The sequence below is a fragment of the Eupeodes corollae genome, chromosome 2 (genome assembly GCF_945859685.1).
Source record: "Eupeodes corollae chromosome 2, idEupCoro1.1, whole genome shotgun sequence".
NCBI lineage: Eukaryota > Metazoa > Arthropoda > Insecta > Diptera > Syrphidae > Eupeodes > Eupeodes corollae.
The window spans coordinates 80,898,693-80,914,832 of NC_079148.1; the positions used below are offsets into that span (position 1 = coordinate 80,898,693).

Sequence of the window (16,140 nt, forward strand, 5' to 3'; positions counted from 1 at the left end):
AAATGTATTGAAACTTAATTTGTCAAATGGAACTTTATTAATATTTATGTATGAATAATATTTATGTATGTACTCGTATGTATGAATGTACATACATACATATGTCTTCAATAAAAATAAAGGCATGCATTTAGAAGAAAGTAATAAATAATTGAAACTGATGTGTTAGATATTCAAATATAAAATTGTCACGTTTTTAATTGGTTTGCATGCAAAAAAGATGTAAACAAATCTTTTATTATTATATTGTGCCTTACAGCGTACAAACCCGTAATGATATAATATGAATATATACATTATGTTTGTATAATTCATAAAATTAATTATTACGTATTGTTCAAATTGATGATTTCCGAATTAATTCCTTATTTCGAATTACCAAGATGAAAAATAGAAATTGTTTTGCCGTGTATGTGGCGTATACTTAACAACATTCGTTAAAATTAAATATAATATACCTAGAAGAAATTCTCAAACATCGAAGACAACTGTTTTTACAACGTAATTTTATAAAACATGCAGGAACTATCCCTTATAAACATGCTTACGTACATATATATGTACATGTGTGCATATAGTGTGTACTTGAACTTAAAAAGAAACACCCAAGTCTCTTTAAACTTTTTCCACCAGACGAACTTGAATTAATAATTATATTATGCAAGGACTTTTTTCTATTGGACTAGCTGAGCTGGCAGACGTTGTTTCTGCTTACAACATTCACAATTTACAATAGGTATGTAAACATTATGCATAAGCTTTTATATTTGTGAAGCAAACATTAACGATAAATAAAACTAATGGCTCAAAAGACTTGGAATACAAAATTCATGAACGCAAATAAATATCGTTAATTTTGAACAACATTCTGCATTTACTTCATACACTTAGTCCAAAACATTAATTTGTGGTTGTTATTTTCAAAATTCTTGTTTTTAATATATTGCTATAGTAAATACTTATCTCAAAATCAACAAAAAGGAAGCTGCTGTACGGAGACTTTTTGTAATGTGTATTATGTACTTTACATTACAACTAATCGTAATGCCCTCTTGGAAAACAAAATTCTATACAATAATGGCAAGACTACAATTTTTCAGTTCATGATGTATCTACATTCTACATACATTATTTTATTATGCGTTTTACTTAGGAAATTAACTAAAATTGCAATTATTTCCTCTGTGACATAAACAAATTTAATTTTGGTCAGTGTAGATTTCTTATATGTCAAGGACACAGTAAATATTTGATAGTTCGGTAATATTCTGTATACAGAATATAAGGGTGGTTCAGATATTACGATTTTCGGATTTCAGCAATTAGGTACGGTTTCGAATAGAACATATAAATGTAACTTTGAAAAGAAAGCAATTTTAAGAATCAACTTATACGGACACTATTCTATAGAAACGCTGCTTAAGTTGATAAAGTTATGGGACATTAAAACAAATTTAAAATTTTTAAGTAATAAACTCAGCTTTTACTTAGCAAGAAATTGTGTAATCGCTTCAAACAAATAGGGCATTTAATGATTACCAATTACATTATAAGTTTTATTATAAAAAATCATAAGATTTAAGGTGTTTGCATGCATGCATGAATGAACAGCTTCCATTTATTAGTATTAAAGGTTTAAAACTATCTTTATGAGAATAGATAATGTATATTTTAATCAATTCGATTTTAGGCCGTTCAATAACCTTTACAATAAAGTAGACAAACAGAATAAGTCAGCACTTTCTATTTCATTTTGAAAACAGAACTTAAGTTAAAAAGCTGAATGTTGACCTATTCTTACCAAAAGGATTCAGATTAAGATTATTTTCAGTAAGTACCACTAGGCGTTTTTTATTTGGCGTCACATTGTTTTATTTCAACAAACATTATTAAAGAACGAAAAAATAGAATGTTTTACCGTAGAGCCGTTAAGCAATTGCGAAACATTTTGAAAATCGTACATACGAAATTTGAGAACTGCAATACTCGATCTTGAATTCTTACTTGTAAAACGAGAATTTCTCTTTTTACTGAATTTACTGATTATTTATATCTTACGAGGTGGAAACGTTGCACATAAGTTATTACTTAGATACTGTTTAGGTACGTACTAAAATAAAAAAAGTTTTTTTTTTTTTTTTTGAAAAGTGACAATGGTTTTATGCAGTTAAATAAAAAATTGTTAATAAAACTCAATGGCGGTAACAAGCGACTTTAAAAAAAATTGTTCTTGTGATCGAAACGCTACCCTGCTGCTTTTCGTTATGAAATAGCTAGTAAAAGTGTGGACGAGAAAAATATTGCATTACTAACAATAGCTAAAAATGTTTAAATTGTTTTTAAATATAATGTTAATGGCATTTTAATTTATGTATGAACATTTCACCAACATAAAATAATCACAAATATTTACATTATGTAAATTAACCTTAAATCACATATTTTAACAACTATTTAGGCAAAAATCCTTCTTTAACGTTTGAAACTTTAGTCTTTCAAAACTAGATATATAAGGTACTTGAAAACATGCATCAATTTATTATTGATATTTACATGTATTAGTTCGAACGAAGCTTGGCGGTTGGGCAAGTTAATTAAGAAGATTCCTCGAATGAACCTACATATGTACATTATCAATTGAGAATTTGTTATCAATCACTTTGTTGTTGGTGTTATGAATTGAAAGCATATTATTTTATTTTACTATAAAAGAGCAGCTCTTCCACACAAATCGTTTAAAAGTGTTTCAGGGCTTCTACTAAGTAAATCGACAGATTGTTTTTATAAAAATATACATTTTTGGATTTAATTTTCTTTGCATTTAACGTAAATTTTAAGAATACATTTTATTTTAATCAATCATTTTGGAAAATATGAAGTTCTTACCACAGGTAAACAAAAATAACATAAAATAATTAATATGTGTTACGCTATTTTTTTTTTTTTTTTCAAAATTGTGTTTAAACCTTAGCTGTGAAAATAATTGTTTACATTTTAAACTTAGGCACATGTTTGTTATTGCTTTGAAAATAATTGGTTTGTGTTTAAAACTTAGCTGTGAAAATAATTGTTTACATTTTAAACTTAGGCACATGTTTGTTATTGCTTTGAAAATGTTTTTGTGGAAAATAAGTGTGAAATCAGTTAGTATTTTATGTAGGTAGTACAACAATCATAGAAAATTATAAATTAATTTAATTCTGGGCTTCAAACACCACCTCTTTTGAATTCCCGAGAAAGCTGTCTTCACCATTTTTATATTTAATTAAATACTCTTGCATAAAGGTTTGAAAATTCCGTTTTTATTTATAGTGCAGGTACAAGGTTGTCCAAAAGCTGCAATTGATTGGGATTGTGAATGCATTATCTTGCTCTTACAACAAATCCAAAATTTCATGTCTAAGCTGATTGATCTAGTCTTTTTGAAAATTATAAAAAAACAAATAGATTTGTTTGTGTGTTTTTTTAAGAGTCGGTTATATACTTACAATACAAACTTACAAATGTACTTACAAACTGCAAAGAGAAAGAGGATGGTATTCAACTCAGAGTTCCAATTCTTATTAGTTTTTTTCAAGGTTTTCATTTTTTGTAAGAAAACTTTCAAGAAGATTCTTATTAAAAAAATTACATTTTAAAGAAGTAATTTTTCGTCTTATACCATTAATAAGAAGGTAATTAAATATACGAGCTGGGAAATTTATATTCTGAGTTTTTTTTGGATTACTAACAAAAGTAAAATTAAAACTTATTGAAGTCGATAACATAACTAGTACATGTTTGGAATCAACCAAATTTTTCCTTTCTTGATATAACTATTTGTGAAACAAAACTTATTTGAAATCGATACCTTTGCTTGTTCTTGATATATAGAGGACTTAAAGATTTATTCCGAACGTACATACAGGCATATGTTTCTAAAATCCGTCGATTAAAATTCTAGGTACTTGAAACGTCGAGAAATTCGACATATCGACAAGGATTGGGTTTCTAAAAATTTGAATATTATGTTAATAAACAATCCTTTTCTCTCGTTCAAACATAAAAACCAAAACAGTTTTTATGTTTGAAAGACCTATCAAAAAATACTTTTTTTACGACCGTGTTTTAATAAACGGTAAACGTGCTGGAATGTACACGAATTAAGGACAAACCACTGTTGAAAGCACTTAATGTGCAAGAGAGTTGATTGCCAAAGTTAAGAGGTAAGAGTACTCATTTCATTAACAGCCTTGTTGAACTCATAGGTAAATATCTTTTTTTTGGGTTACCAAGATTTTGCCAATACTCTCTGCACTCTGAATTATAGTAGGGGAGCCCAAGAAGGGATTTTGGCATTTACAACAGCGCGGCAGATTAATATACAAGGAGGTACCTAGTACCCCATTGATTACCTCCACCAAGTATTAGCCCCGTATATGTGGCCGCGCGTCAAGGATAAAGGATCAGATTAGTAAAAAATAAATTGATCATCTGAAATTCTCGAGCGCGTAAGATTAAGGTAGGGTAAGTTAGTTACATGCTAAAAAGTGTATATTCCACTAATCTGACAATTTTCGATTGACGATAAGAAGTAGGCAGGTTAGAAACTTGTAAAAAAAACGTCATCTTGACTTTCTCGAGCGTGGCTAAATTTTTTTTATTTTAAAAGTAATAATATATAATCTGACGATTTCCGTTAGCCGAAGTGAGGGGAGGGGCAATTTAAAAAAAATATTATTTAAAATGGAAAAAAATAATTAAAAAATAACGGTGATACTTACAATTTAAATTTATACATTTTTTTAAAGCCAACATTCTGTTTTATTAGCCAGTTTTTAATTCAAGTCAGAACTATGTGTAGTTTTTGAAAATTTTTATTTTAAACTCAAAATTTGAGTAAAAAAATTTAAAAAAAATGTTTAAAGTGTAATTTTTCAATACTTCAAGATTATCTACCATTGTTTTTATTTCAGAATTTATTGCTCTTATTTGTTTTTGATTAAAAACTGAAAACTAGATGATTTTATATCTTTTAGTTTTTGAGAAAATTGAAAATAACCACAACTACTATTAATTTATTTCTTTTTTTTTGCTTGAGTGGTCTTATTTTGATAGTAATAACAGTAGGTGTGAGTGTGGGTGTATACAACAGTGGGGTGTGTGCGAGTTTGGGTGTACGCCACACCGAGGTGTGTATGGGGGCATGCTGCCCCCTGCAACCCACATGCTTGGGCACACTATAGGATTTGGAGTGGGTCCAAGGTGCATTATGTGCAAGGTGGGGAGGGTGAAAGGCTCAATGGATGCAAGATGGTTTGCATGCAAAGTTTTTTTTGCATTTAAATAAATAACTCATAAATGAAAGTTTTGTACTTCAAAGAATATATACTGTTTTCCTTGCATGCTATATTTTTAGCTCTACAATTTGTTAAAAGATATGAAAAAAAAATCTTTCCATTGTCAGATTAGGCGAATCCCTTCAGATAATCGTTAGATTAAGAGACAACACGTTTAAGATATATACATGAACCATATATATCAAAATCTGACGCGCTCGAGTATTTCAAAATGGCGATTTTTTTTTCAAGTTCTAATAATGGCCGCGAGTTTGGGTCACATCCAAATCGTCAGATTATTACATAAGAGCGTTCTTTAAGGTTCACTTAACATCCCCTTCGAAAATCTGACGCGCTCGGTTAATTTTTTTTTACCGTTTTCAACCCTTACGTACGACCATCATGGAAACGGTCAGATTAACATACATATATTTTCAAAAATACGTAGAACATCGATGCTATTAATATCTGACGCGCTCAAGTATGTTCATGCAACTGTTTTTTTTTACATTTTTGAAAACTTATAGCCGCTCCCCCACCGATGAAAGTTTATATATGATATAACATTTTTTTGTTCCTATCATCTAAGCTTCGCAATCCAATAGGTCTTGACGCTCGAGTAAATCCCGATTTAGCATCCTGGGCTATACTATACTGTTAGTTGTAACTCATTTTTTGAAAAAAAGAAGATGTCTCATAATCCACTTCTGTGATTAAGTTGCTCTGGACTGTTATTCCTAAACTAATTTTAATTTTCAGGGTCAGATAGACATCATAGATCCATCGGAACTTCTCCGACCGGAAGCTTCCTTTGCTGATAAACAACTATCACAGTTCCGTGACTATAGTGTAGATGAAAACGATCCACTGAAAGAACGTGTAAGGCAAACTTATCGTGACATGCATCTTAATCAAACTGTTGATTTTGTCAAAGGTCAGTGAATTTTTTTCTATTCAAAAATATACAGTATATTAAACAAAATAATATTTTTAAGGTCGTCGTGAGAAATGGCTTAAGTTTAACACTTTTAAGGCAAATATTCGTGATGCTTTGGAGAAACTTAACGATCTTATTGACGAATCCGATCCTGATACAAATCTTCCAAACATTGTTCACGCTTTCCAGACTGCCGAACGTGCACGTGCAGAATTCCCTCAACACGATTGGTTACACCTGACAGCATTAATACATGACCTTGGCAAAGTGATGGCATTTTATGGGGAACCTCAATGGGCTGTAGTTGGTGACACTTTTGTCGTTGGATGTGAATGGGGAAAAAGTATTGTCTATCGTAATGAGAGTTTCGTTGGGAATCCCGATGGGAAAAATGCAAAATACAATACAAAATACGGAATGTATAAACCTAATTGCGGTCTTGACAATGTTCTCATATCATGGGGCCATGACGAATACATGTACCAAGTTTTGAAGCATAATAAATCCACTCTACCCGAAGAAGCTCTTAACATCATTCGATTTCATTCTTTCTACCCTTGGCACAATGGTGGGGACTATGAACACTTATGTGAACCAAAGGATGAGCTCATGAAAAAATGGGTATTAGTTTTCAAGTAAGGATTTTTTCTAATTTAGAAATAAAATTCGTATTTTAATTGATAAATATTTTTTAACTTTTTAGCCGTTATGACTTATACACAAAAAGTGAACGTTATCCTGATATAGATCTACTTTGGCCGTATTATCAATCATTGATTGATAAATATTGTCCAGGAGAGCTGGAATGGTAAAGCTTTAACCTTTAAGCGATGTGATTTTAATATGTATATATATATTTTTTTTAATGCTGTTTTCTATGCATATAAATTGTCTGTGGTGAATATAAAAATTAAGTCTACAATAAATATCCTTCAAATTGTGTAATTAAAAACAATAGTTTTACTATATCATTTGATCTTTAAAGTACCAGGTGCTGAAAATCTAACAAGTTTTGATTTACAGTGGTGGACACGAATTTATCACATTGAAAAGAGTACAAGTATTTTTCTACTTTCACTTCTTTATTACTTGCAAGTAACGGTTCAATTTTATGTTGTTACCATGCCTACCTTATATGGTAGAAAAAATGTGTGAATGATTAAAAAGTAAAATACCGTTTTGCGAAAAATGAAGATTGTTTGTGATTTGCGTTGTTTTTAGCTGGACATAAATTTAGCCCGTTTTACAATCAAAGAATGCTCCAGGAAGATGGTTTATAATGCCCTTCGCCATTTCAAAAAGTTTGGAGTGATTGAAAACGTTAAACAAAACCCCCGGGCCAGAAAGACAACTACAAATGAAGATCGAATTATTTATAGGATCAAGGATGCGTTTAGAACTCCAGTGCCATTTGAAGGGAACTTTCAACGAACTATGGAGTAACAGTTTCCTCAAGGGCTATAAGACGCCGATTAAATGAAAACAATCTACGTGGGTGCGTTGCTGAGAGAAAACCGCTTGTATCAAAAAAATCTGAAATCTAAATTACAGTTTGGCAAAGCTCACCTAGACAAACTAATTATTTTTTTAGAAAAACGTGTTTTGGAGCGATGAATCCAAATTCTGCCGGTTCGGATCGGATGGGAACAAATATGTATGGCGTCGAAAAAACAGGGAATATGATCCAAGGTTCACCAAGGTTCACAACACGGTGGAGGCAACGTTATGGTCTAAGTTGCTTTTTAATCGCTCGGCGTTGGCCCTATCGTAAAAATTGACACCAAAATGGACCAGAACCTGTACAGAGATATCCTGTTGATGGATCATATGATACCCTACGCAGAAGACAATTTGCCGTTATTATGGCGCTTCATGTACGACAAGGATCCTAAACACACTTTAAAGTCAGTGAAGTGTGCCTTAAAGGTGAATAAAATCGACGTTTTGAAGTGGCCAGCACAATCACCCAATCTTAACCCGATCGAGAATTTGTGGAATAATGTTGAACATCACATTGAACAAAAAATAAGCAATTTAACACAATTGTGGCAGGAGATTCAAAATGCTTCGTATGCAATTCCAAAGTGAAGTGAGGCTTTGGTTGAAAGTTTGCCAAGAAGAATTGCTTCTGTACTGCAAAATAAAGGGTTCCCTACCAAATACAAAGAAAAACTTAGAATTGGTAATGTAACCGAATTCGCTACACGAAATTCACGACGACCGTCGTCGGAATGAAATTGAAAGGCAGTGTGTACTTTGGTTTTTGACAAGAAATTAGGGATGAGAAGGACAGCATATGCTATTATAGGTTTTGATCTTTCTTCCCTTTCAAGGAATGGGGTAAATGGGAAATGCATGGACTTGGAATGGCCATATGTTCCTACCTACGATCTAAATGATCGTAAAGATTCAAATACTTTGGTATTAAGTAAGTACGTAGGAAATTTTTGTATTGCCAATGAAAGTACTGGACTGTTCGTTCGCGAGGACCAAAAGCGCCACCTATGTGTGAAGGCAAAACTTTCTTTCTCTGAGAGGAGACCTTTCATCCAGTGACAGGTTAACATGCAGTCAAGGAAAATATGATAATTCATTTGATTGTTAACCAGCAAAGTCACAGCAACTAGTGCTTAACATTGAAAGATCATTAAAATATCGCCAAATAACACTTTATTCTGAGAAATTAAAAAAAAAAAACAAAAAAAAATCCTTAACAAGCATTCGGAAAAAAACAGGTGGCGTTTGCCTAACACCGGCTGAAGGATTCTCAGTCCTTGGGGTAAGACTGCAAGTATATACATATATGTATGTACATATATATCATAACCCTTTTACAGAAGACCATCTGAAAATTATAAATTCAGAAAGTACGGCAAGTACTAGTCAAGGGGCTAAGACAATTCCCACTCAACTCAGCGACCAGTGTTCGAGTCGCAGGCAAAGACAATTTTATTAATCCATATTTTGTTTTTCTTTCTTTTTTTTAATTGCTTTGTAAAATCTTTTAAATTAGTTGAGTAATTGCAAAATTAATTAAATAAGATTTTAAGATGAAAAGTTGCCTTAAGGTTTAAACTCGAAGATTTTTTTTTGTATCGAGTACTGTAGATTACTCCAAAAGTATATGTAAGCTAAACAAGTGATTGCATGTGCATGTATTGGTGAATTTCGTCGAAACCGGAAGCAGTGGCCACCGCGGAGGAGACATCGGTGAGTGTTTAATACATACATATTTTGTTTTTATTTCATTGCTTATAGTTATACATATATACATAGAATAATTCGGGTAGTATTATTTTATTCAATTAAGAGAATTGGAGATTATTAATTTGAGTTTAGGATTTAAAAGCAACCAAGTTGCCACTTTAAATGAATTTTGAATTAATTTTATAGGTAATTTTTTTTGATTAAAATTTGTCAATAGTCGGGACGATAAGGTTTCTTTCGTTTGAAATATTATGTTTTTAAAATGAATTATTCTATAGTATAATGAACATTGTGAATAAAAAAGAAAAATGAATTTGAATTAGCGATTTTGTTTGAAAGGTAAAGATAAGAAGGATGAAGAGGAGTAAAAGTATGGGAAAGTAAGTAAGGATAAAGGGGTTATTTTAGCGAGATGAATAACCAAGTAGGGAGGGTATCGAACAAACGTTTTCTCGCGCACAACACCACCTAGTGCTAGAGCTGGTAATTTTATTTGTTTGTTAGCGAGGTGTCCTACGAACCACACCTCAAGCTAGTAGGGATGTACCAGCAAGGATAGGCCAAGAAAACCCGTTACAGTAACGGTAAGTAAAATTTGATCAAGAAACTGTTGAATGTGTTAAATTCGTTTCCAGGCGAAAAATTGATGTTCTACATTCCATACTTTTTTCTTCTTACAGATGCTAAACATATTTGAGAAGCACTATGAAAACATAGTGCTATGTACATATGTATATGTAATGTTAATAAAACATAACTAATTTCATTATAAGAAAACAAATTGAAAATTAAATGGTTTTTTTTTTCTTTAACAAGTGTGCCTAATTCTTGTATAATGTATGTAACGGCTGTTGGAATAAAATGAGTGGTTCTTATAAAAATATCCATTAATATTTGTTTACTATTTGTTTAATGTAGATATTATATAGTATATAATTGTACCCTCAAATGAGGCTTGTTGTGTAACAAAAGCAGTATCCATTCATAGAAATAACATAAAGGGATTCAACATCTTATTTGAATGCAATAAAAAAACTTAAAAAAACGCCTGTACTGCAAAACCAAAGCTGCAAACTGTCAAGAGTTAAATTTCTTTATTTGAAGAAATATTATGGATATTGGCAACCAACTGTTGTTGTGTGTCTTAATTCAAATTTGACCACGTCGAAACAAATATATATACATATGTGTGTACAAACTTATGTACTGTACATATATGAGAAACGAAGTTATATACTAAAATGATTCAAACTGTAAATATCTGAAAACAAAGATTTGTACTATAAAAAATCATCATCCAATCCATTGTTAAGCACTCTCTCGGTTTAATGCTAATCTTTCGTTCTTTGTTGTCCTTAAAATGTTTTAAAGATGCAAATTTTAAAATCCTGATGTTGATAATAACTAAGAAAGCAATATTAGAATACAGGACAACTCAATCCTTTCTTTTTAAAAAAAATTCTGAATGCTTGTTTTTAATATATCAAAACAAACTGCAAAGGAATAATGAATCTTATCTATGGGTTGTATGATTGGATAAGTAGGTGTAGAAACAATATAAATATAAATAATAACAATAAAAACATATGATTTATTTTTATTCTTGTTTTTAATCTATAACATTAATTATCTACATGCACAGATATGCATGAATTTTATGAACTGGGTGCTAAGCATAATCTCATTCTTAACAAATGTACTGCGTATAATTATATATACAGTTAAAATTAAAAATATTAATATAGATTAAAAACTTAACTTTTATACAAAATTGAAAATAATCACATAAGCTAGGTTTTAAAATATTTCCTATAACTAAGTTATGTATTTAAATATTGCTCCCTAAGTAAATTTTGAAAGTAAAAAAAATACAAATGTATGTATGTATGTATGTATTAAAATGACATGCTTCAGTTCTTTTTTTTTTAATTTAAAATCTTTGTGAGTCCATTCACATAATAAGCTCAAGAATTAGTTCCAAACTTATTACGATTGCTTGCTGCTAGTTGGCTGGCAGGATTTAGAGTAATTGTTGCGTTGGTCACGTCTGTTTTGTAACTACTGCTACATTGTGAGTCTGCAACAGACCGTCCATCGCCTTCATCTCGCCGGCAAAGTTCACTAAATGGACTGCTAGCTCGTTTTCCCACCATACTGCTCACTGCTTCAATATTTCCAACTGAGTTTGTAGTTTTGATTTTGTTTTGACGTTCTAGGATGTCAGCAGTTGTTAGATCACTAGCTTTAACGATACTCGATGGAATGTTGCTTAGCCAGGGTTTGAGTGTGGATTTCTTTTGAACTGTGGCGGCCTTACATCGACAAATTATATTGGCAGGTTCACCACAAACAGAACAAACTTCCTCATTATTTGATTTTGCATTTGTGCTCGTGTTTGATGTACTGCTAAGCTCCATTTCACTTACAGCATCCACAATGTTTTTGATAGCACATCCGGCCGGTGACATTTTACTTTCTGACTCATCATAATTTTTACTGAGAAGGAGTTTCGATAGAGGTGGTGCTAAGCCCAATCCCAAGTTTCTTTCATGATAAACTTCTGAAATAGTTGGGGTCATCTCTCGATTCATATGTCGCATAATAGTATCTTGAATGCTCTTGGTTGTAGGCTTGGTATTATCTTTGGAAGTGGCACCAATTGATGTACTTGCTGCGGGAAGTGTTTTCGAGCTGTGTTCTTTTTTTCCGTTTTCAATTTCAGTTTCTGCTGGAGCAAAATATAGACTTGAAGAATTGAAAACCAATGTGTTATCATCTTCTGGAAGAGTTAGAGGCTTTCTGCTGCCACTAGCATTTGCAACGTTTGAGGAACTTGTTGTAGAAACTTCTGTGCGAACGCTAAGGCGATCCATAAACATGGATGTAGTCTCTTTTAATCTGTTCGAAAGTAGAATTTGTGCGTTTCCTAGTTTGATTTTCGGCTTCATTCTAAAGTGAGCGAGTGATTGTGAAGGTATTTCAAGCCCCCTCTCAAACTCTGAGTCAGAGCTGGCCGCCGACTCCAATACATTGCTAATGCAAGTGGTTGATGGACCAGCACTTGGCAGATTCCCGAGATTATTGTACACAGGTGCTAACGGAGCTAGTGGTCGAAGACTATCAACCAAAGGTAGGTTCTGTCTTGGGGGTGGCAATGGGGGCATGCTTTGCTGCTGATTAGATCTTCGCAGAACAGTTGCATGGCCCGATCCTTCCCAGTCAGTAGTGGAACTAGCAGAGCTCGAACTATCTGGTCGGCGGGACATGCTTGGGGGCACACTCATCTCCGGAATAACACTATCCCCAAGGAAAGTCATTCCAGTACTGGAGTATAGATTTCGAATGCGGGTTTGATGTGCCAAGGCTAACGAGACGTTTGGATCTACAGCAGTTTGTGTTGTCACTGGTGGACTTGGTGTAAATGCAGCATCGCTTTCCCCTCCACCACCAGGCCGAGAGACTCGCACTGGTCCACGTAGACTTGAGTACCCCAAGCGTGGACCATTTGGTTTCTTGAGGTGACTCTGGGATATGTAACCATCTGAAAGCTCACTATCAGTGGTATTTGCCAAACTTGAATCTAGATTCGGATAGAGAGATGGTAGTCCTACAGTAAGGCTAGGATTTTTTGTAGTCGGAGCCGAAGATTCAGTATCAGTGCGACCTCCATCCGGTTCACCTCTTCGACGGACATACGAAATGAAAGCCCCTCCACCAGCACTAAGAATACGAGGTCTATTAATGGGAAGTGGTGGTAATGTCATGCCAATGCTCATTGATTTCACTGTGTCTGTTGGTGATACACTAGCTTGTTGCGATGTTGGCCCCGATAAAGAGCCAGTTGAAGCACTCATTGGATTCTCTGGTCGAATATCTTCATTTAGAGACTCACAACTACTGCTTGAGTCAAGTCCTAGTGTTTTTGGAGCTTCCTGGGTATCTATATAGCAAAAGTAAATTATTAAAAATTCAGTTTCAAATCAATAAGATCTTACCAAATAGAGCCAATAGAGCTTGAAGTACGAACTGACAACTTCTGCGGTTTGCTTGCTTGCCTGTACGAAGAGTAACCTGGTCTTGACCCACTTCTGTCAAATCAAATCCAACTGATGCCAAAAGCTCGTGGCAGCCTGAAACTCTCCAGAGCCTTACCGACAATGGAATCTCTATGCACGACTCCACTTCTGGACTTCCCTTTGGTGGGAACTGACTGAGAACATTTCGAATAACTGCTATTATATCATCGGCCACATCAATGCTGTTAACGAGCTTAGCCAAGGCCTGAAGGGTTATTGGAGTTAGAGCAAGCAGTGCTTGCAGACTTGCAGAGCACTGCGACAAGCGATCTTCCGGGTCAGCTTGTGGAAAAAATACACTTGAAGGTATTCCATTTGCTGCAGGCTCAAACCGAAATCCGACTGCCATGAGAAGGTCCTTCCATCCATTAACTGGCCCGGCTTTATTCTCTATGCTCTTCTGAGTGGTGTACATGGCATTTTTCTGTCCACGGTGGATCCTTTGGAGACTTTTTTCTACAAGATGCAAACACACTCGCAAGGCATCTCGACATTTGTCAGGAGTTCGTAATAACTCGCATAGGGCATGGCCCATTAAAGCTACTTTGTTTGAAAGCCTAACATTGCCCCCAACTAGAAGAAACCCGGCCCAGTTTGCAGGGTGAGCAAAATGTTTTGTGTGCTGCACTGTCTGCATTGCTTCTGCTAAAGCTCTTTACCGAAAAGAATATTAAAATTATACCAAATTGTGATAAAAATACAATATCTTCAATAATACATACCGTGCAGCTCTAGATCCTTGCAAAAGAGCCGAATAGAAAGCTCGTAGAAGAATCTTAGCAGCTGTTTCAGGAACCGGCCACAGTGAAATGAGAACTGCACCTGCTCCAGCACACAGCCAACTTCCAGCTAAATTTGCCACTCCAGCTCCTGTTATGGGCTCAATGGAATGATATGAACTAAGAACTACAAGTTTTGCATTTAATTTCATTGTCAAGACGTCAGCAGCAGAAAGAATGAAATCTGAAAGCGGTGGAATTTCAATACTTCCATTCGCTAGTTCATTTCCCTCTTCGTCATTCTCCTCATTGTTTGAAGTAGATTGATAGTAGCGTTTTTGTGATTGAGAATCGACAACATCACCGGGACTTAGCACTACTGCTCCTAGCTTCCAACTTAGATTTGCAGCAAAATGAACACACTCTGCAGTCGGCAATTCAGATACCACTGCTTCTTTAGTTGCGTTACAGCTCGCTAAGGCCTTTGATTGCAGCATGTCAGCTACCATTGCAGCTTCTTGTATAGAAGCTGGGGATTCTGACCACCCCCAAGTTTCCGATAGGGTCGACGGGATCCTGGGACCTCCAACAACTAGGGCAGTATTTAGGTTTTCGGCCAGTTCTCTAGTACGAATGGTTTTGCTCTTAAGGCGAAGAGATTGGAGTGAAGGAATTGTGATGATAGAACACCGTTCAGACAAGTATTCTCCATCTTCTTTTGAACTTCTCAAAATTGCAAATGGAACAAGATAAAGCTCATTTTCTAAAACAAGTATGAGCTCTTTCCGGCCTTGTCGAGAAACGGCACCTCCTGAAGGCAAAAGGTCATCAAATGGTTCCCAAAGAAGATTGTAAAGGGTATGTAAACAGCTTGGCCCCTGCCAGGTGGGTAACATTTGAGTGCGTCGAGACCTAGTTGAACCCTGCAAACTTGCGATAGATCTTGTGGAACCTTGTAAGCTCGCTACCGAACCACCCACGCTCCCTAAACTAAACAGTGAACTTAGGGAATAGTTGCTGGAGTTTAGTAAATGGTTTCGATTGACCATACGAAGAAAACCAGCTCTTTCAGTTGAAAAATCGTCAAGCAGATTCTCTGAACTAGAACGCCACCCACTGCCATCACCTTCATGTAGAACGGTGTCAGAGTTAACACCCAGACTGTCCCTTACCATATTTATGTAGATTTCCAATAAGTTTTCAGGACTCTCTTTTACCCCATTGTCAGTAAGCTTTTCACGGGGAATCTTTAAAGTATTTTCATTGATTTCAACTGAATGAAATCGAACGATTCCCTTCTGTGGTTGAAGAAACCACGCAAAAAGCTCGTTGCCAGCCAAACTGAAGTAGAGTACATTAGTTTTGGTCTTGTTGACGGTGTCGAATATGCTTTCGCTACATGTTATCATAGTTTTTCGGGAAATACTGTTTGTATCCGGGCTAGTTCGGGCCTTACATCTCTCAGCAGCCACTAAAGCCTCCTCGTTGCGGGACATAGACACCAGGATCTGCTGCAACATGTGATAGCAGGACGTTTGCAAATCAAACAGCACCGTCCGGCCTTCTGGCGATCTCTGATCGTAGCGAACCGATTCTAGTATTTGAGCAGCTGTTTCCATTTGAGTGCGAGCATTCTCATTATCACCGGAAGCACGTAGAGCAAGGCCTTGAAAGAACATACATATACAATAAAAACACAGTAACAAAACTTACAACTCAAATAGACTTACCTAACTGATGCCTTATTTTAGCTTCATCTTCCGATTTGTTAAGGGACTGTACAATAGCTAAGCCCTGACGAAGGAAATTTATGGCTTGAGCTGTCTGACCCATTTGATGGAAAACACGACCTTTAAATAAAAAAAAATACTTTTAAATTAAAT

General features: G+C 34.5%; 2 protein-coding genes across 2 annotated transcripts in view; one reads left to right on the forward strand and one right to left on the reverse strand.

Annotated features, from left to right (window-relative positions):
• The first annotated feature begins 2,731 nt into the window (after positions 1 to 2,731).
• Positions 2,732 to 7,210, forward strand: LOC129947387 (inositol oxygenase). The gene is made up of 4 exons (XM_056057923.1): positions 2,732 to 2,891; positions 6,078 to 6,252; positions 6,314 to 6,890; positions 6,959 to 7,210. Exons 1-4 carry the CDS (start codon positions 2,874 to 2,876, stop codon positions 7,065 to 7,067), a joined length of 879 nt encoding a protein of 292 aa, XP_055913898.1. The 5' UTR covers positions 2,732 to 2,873; the 3' UTR covers positions 7,068 to 7,210.
• A 3,823-nt stretch (positions 7,211 to 11,033) lies between these two features.
• LOC129944296 (tetratricopeptide repeat protein 28) overlaps positions 11,034 to 16,140 on the reverse strand; it is a 46,304-nt gene continuing 41,197 nt past the window's right edge. The window contains exons 4-7 of the mRNA XM_056053643.1: positions 15,988 to 16,107; positions 14,261 to 15,923; positions 13,458 to 14,191; positions 11,034 to 13,402 (exon numbers count right to left, since the gene is read on the reverse strand). Coding sequence (XP_055909618.1) covers positions 11,427 to 13,402; positions 13,458 to 14,191; positions 14,261 to 15,923; positions 15,988 to 16,107 — 4,493 coding nt within the window. The 3' untranslated portion in view covers positions 11,034 to 11,426. The remainder of the gene's footprint in view (positions 13,403 to 13,457; positions 14,192 to 14,260; positions 15,924 to 15,987; positions 16,108 to 16,140) is intronic.

Excerpts from the sequence above, each read along its gene's own strand:
- LOC129947387 (XM_056057923.1), top strand. Across the intron at positions 6,253-6,313 it reads AACTGTTGATTTTGTCAAAG|GTCGTCGTGAGAAATGGCTT; the intron begins GTCAGTGAATTT and ends AATATTTTTAAG. Across the intron at positions 6,891-6,958 it reads AAATGGGTATTAGTTTTCAA|CCGTTATGACTTATACACAA; the intron begins GTAAGGATTTTT and ends TTAACTTTTTAG.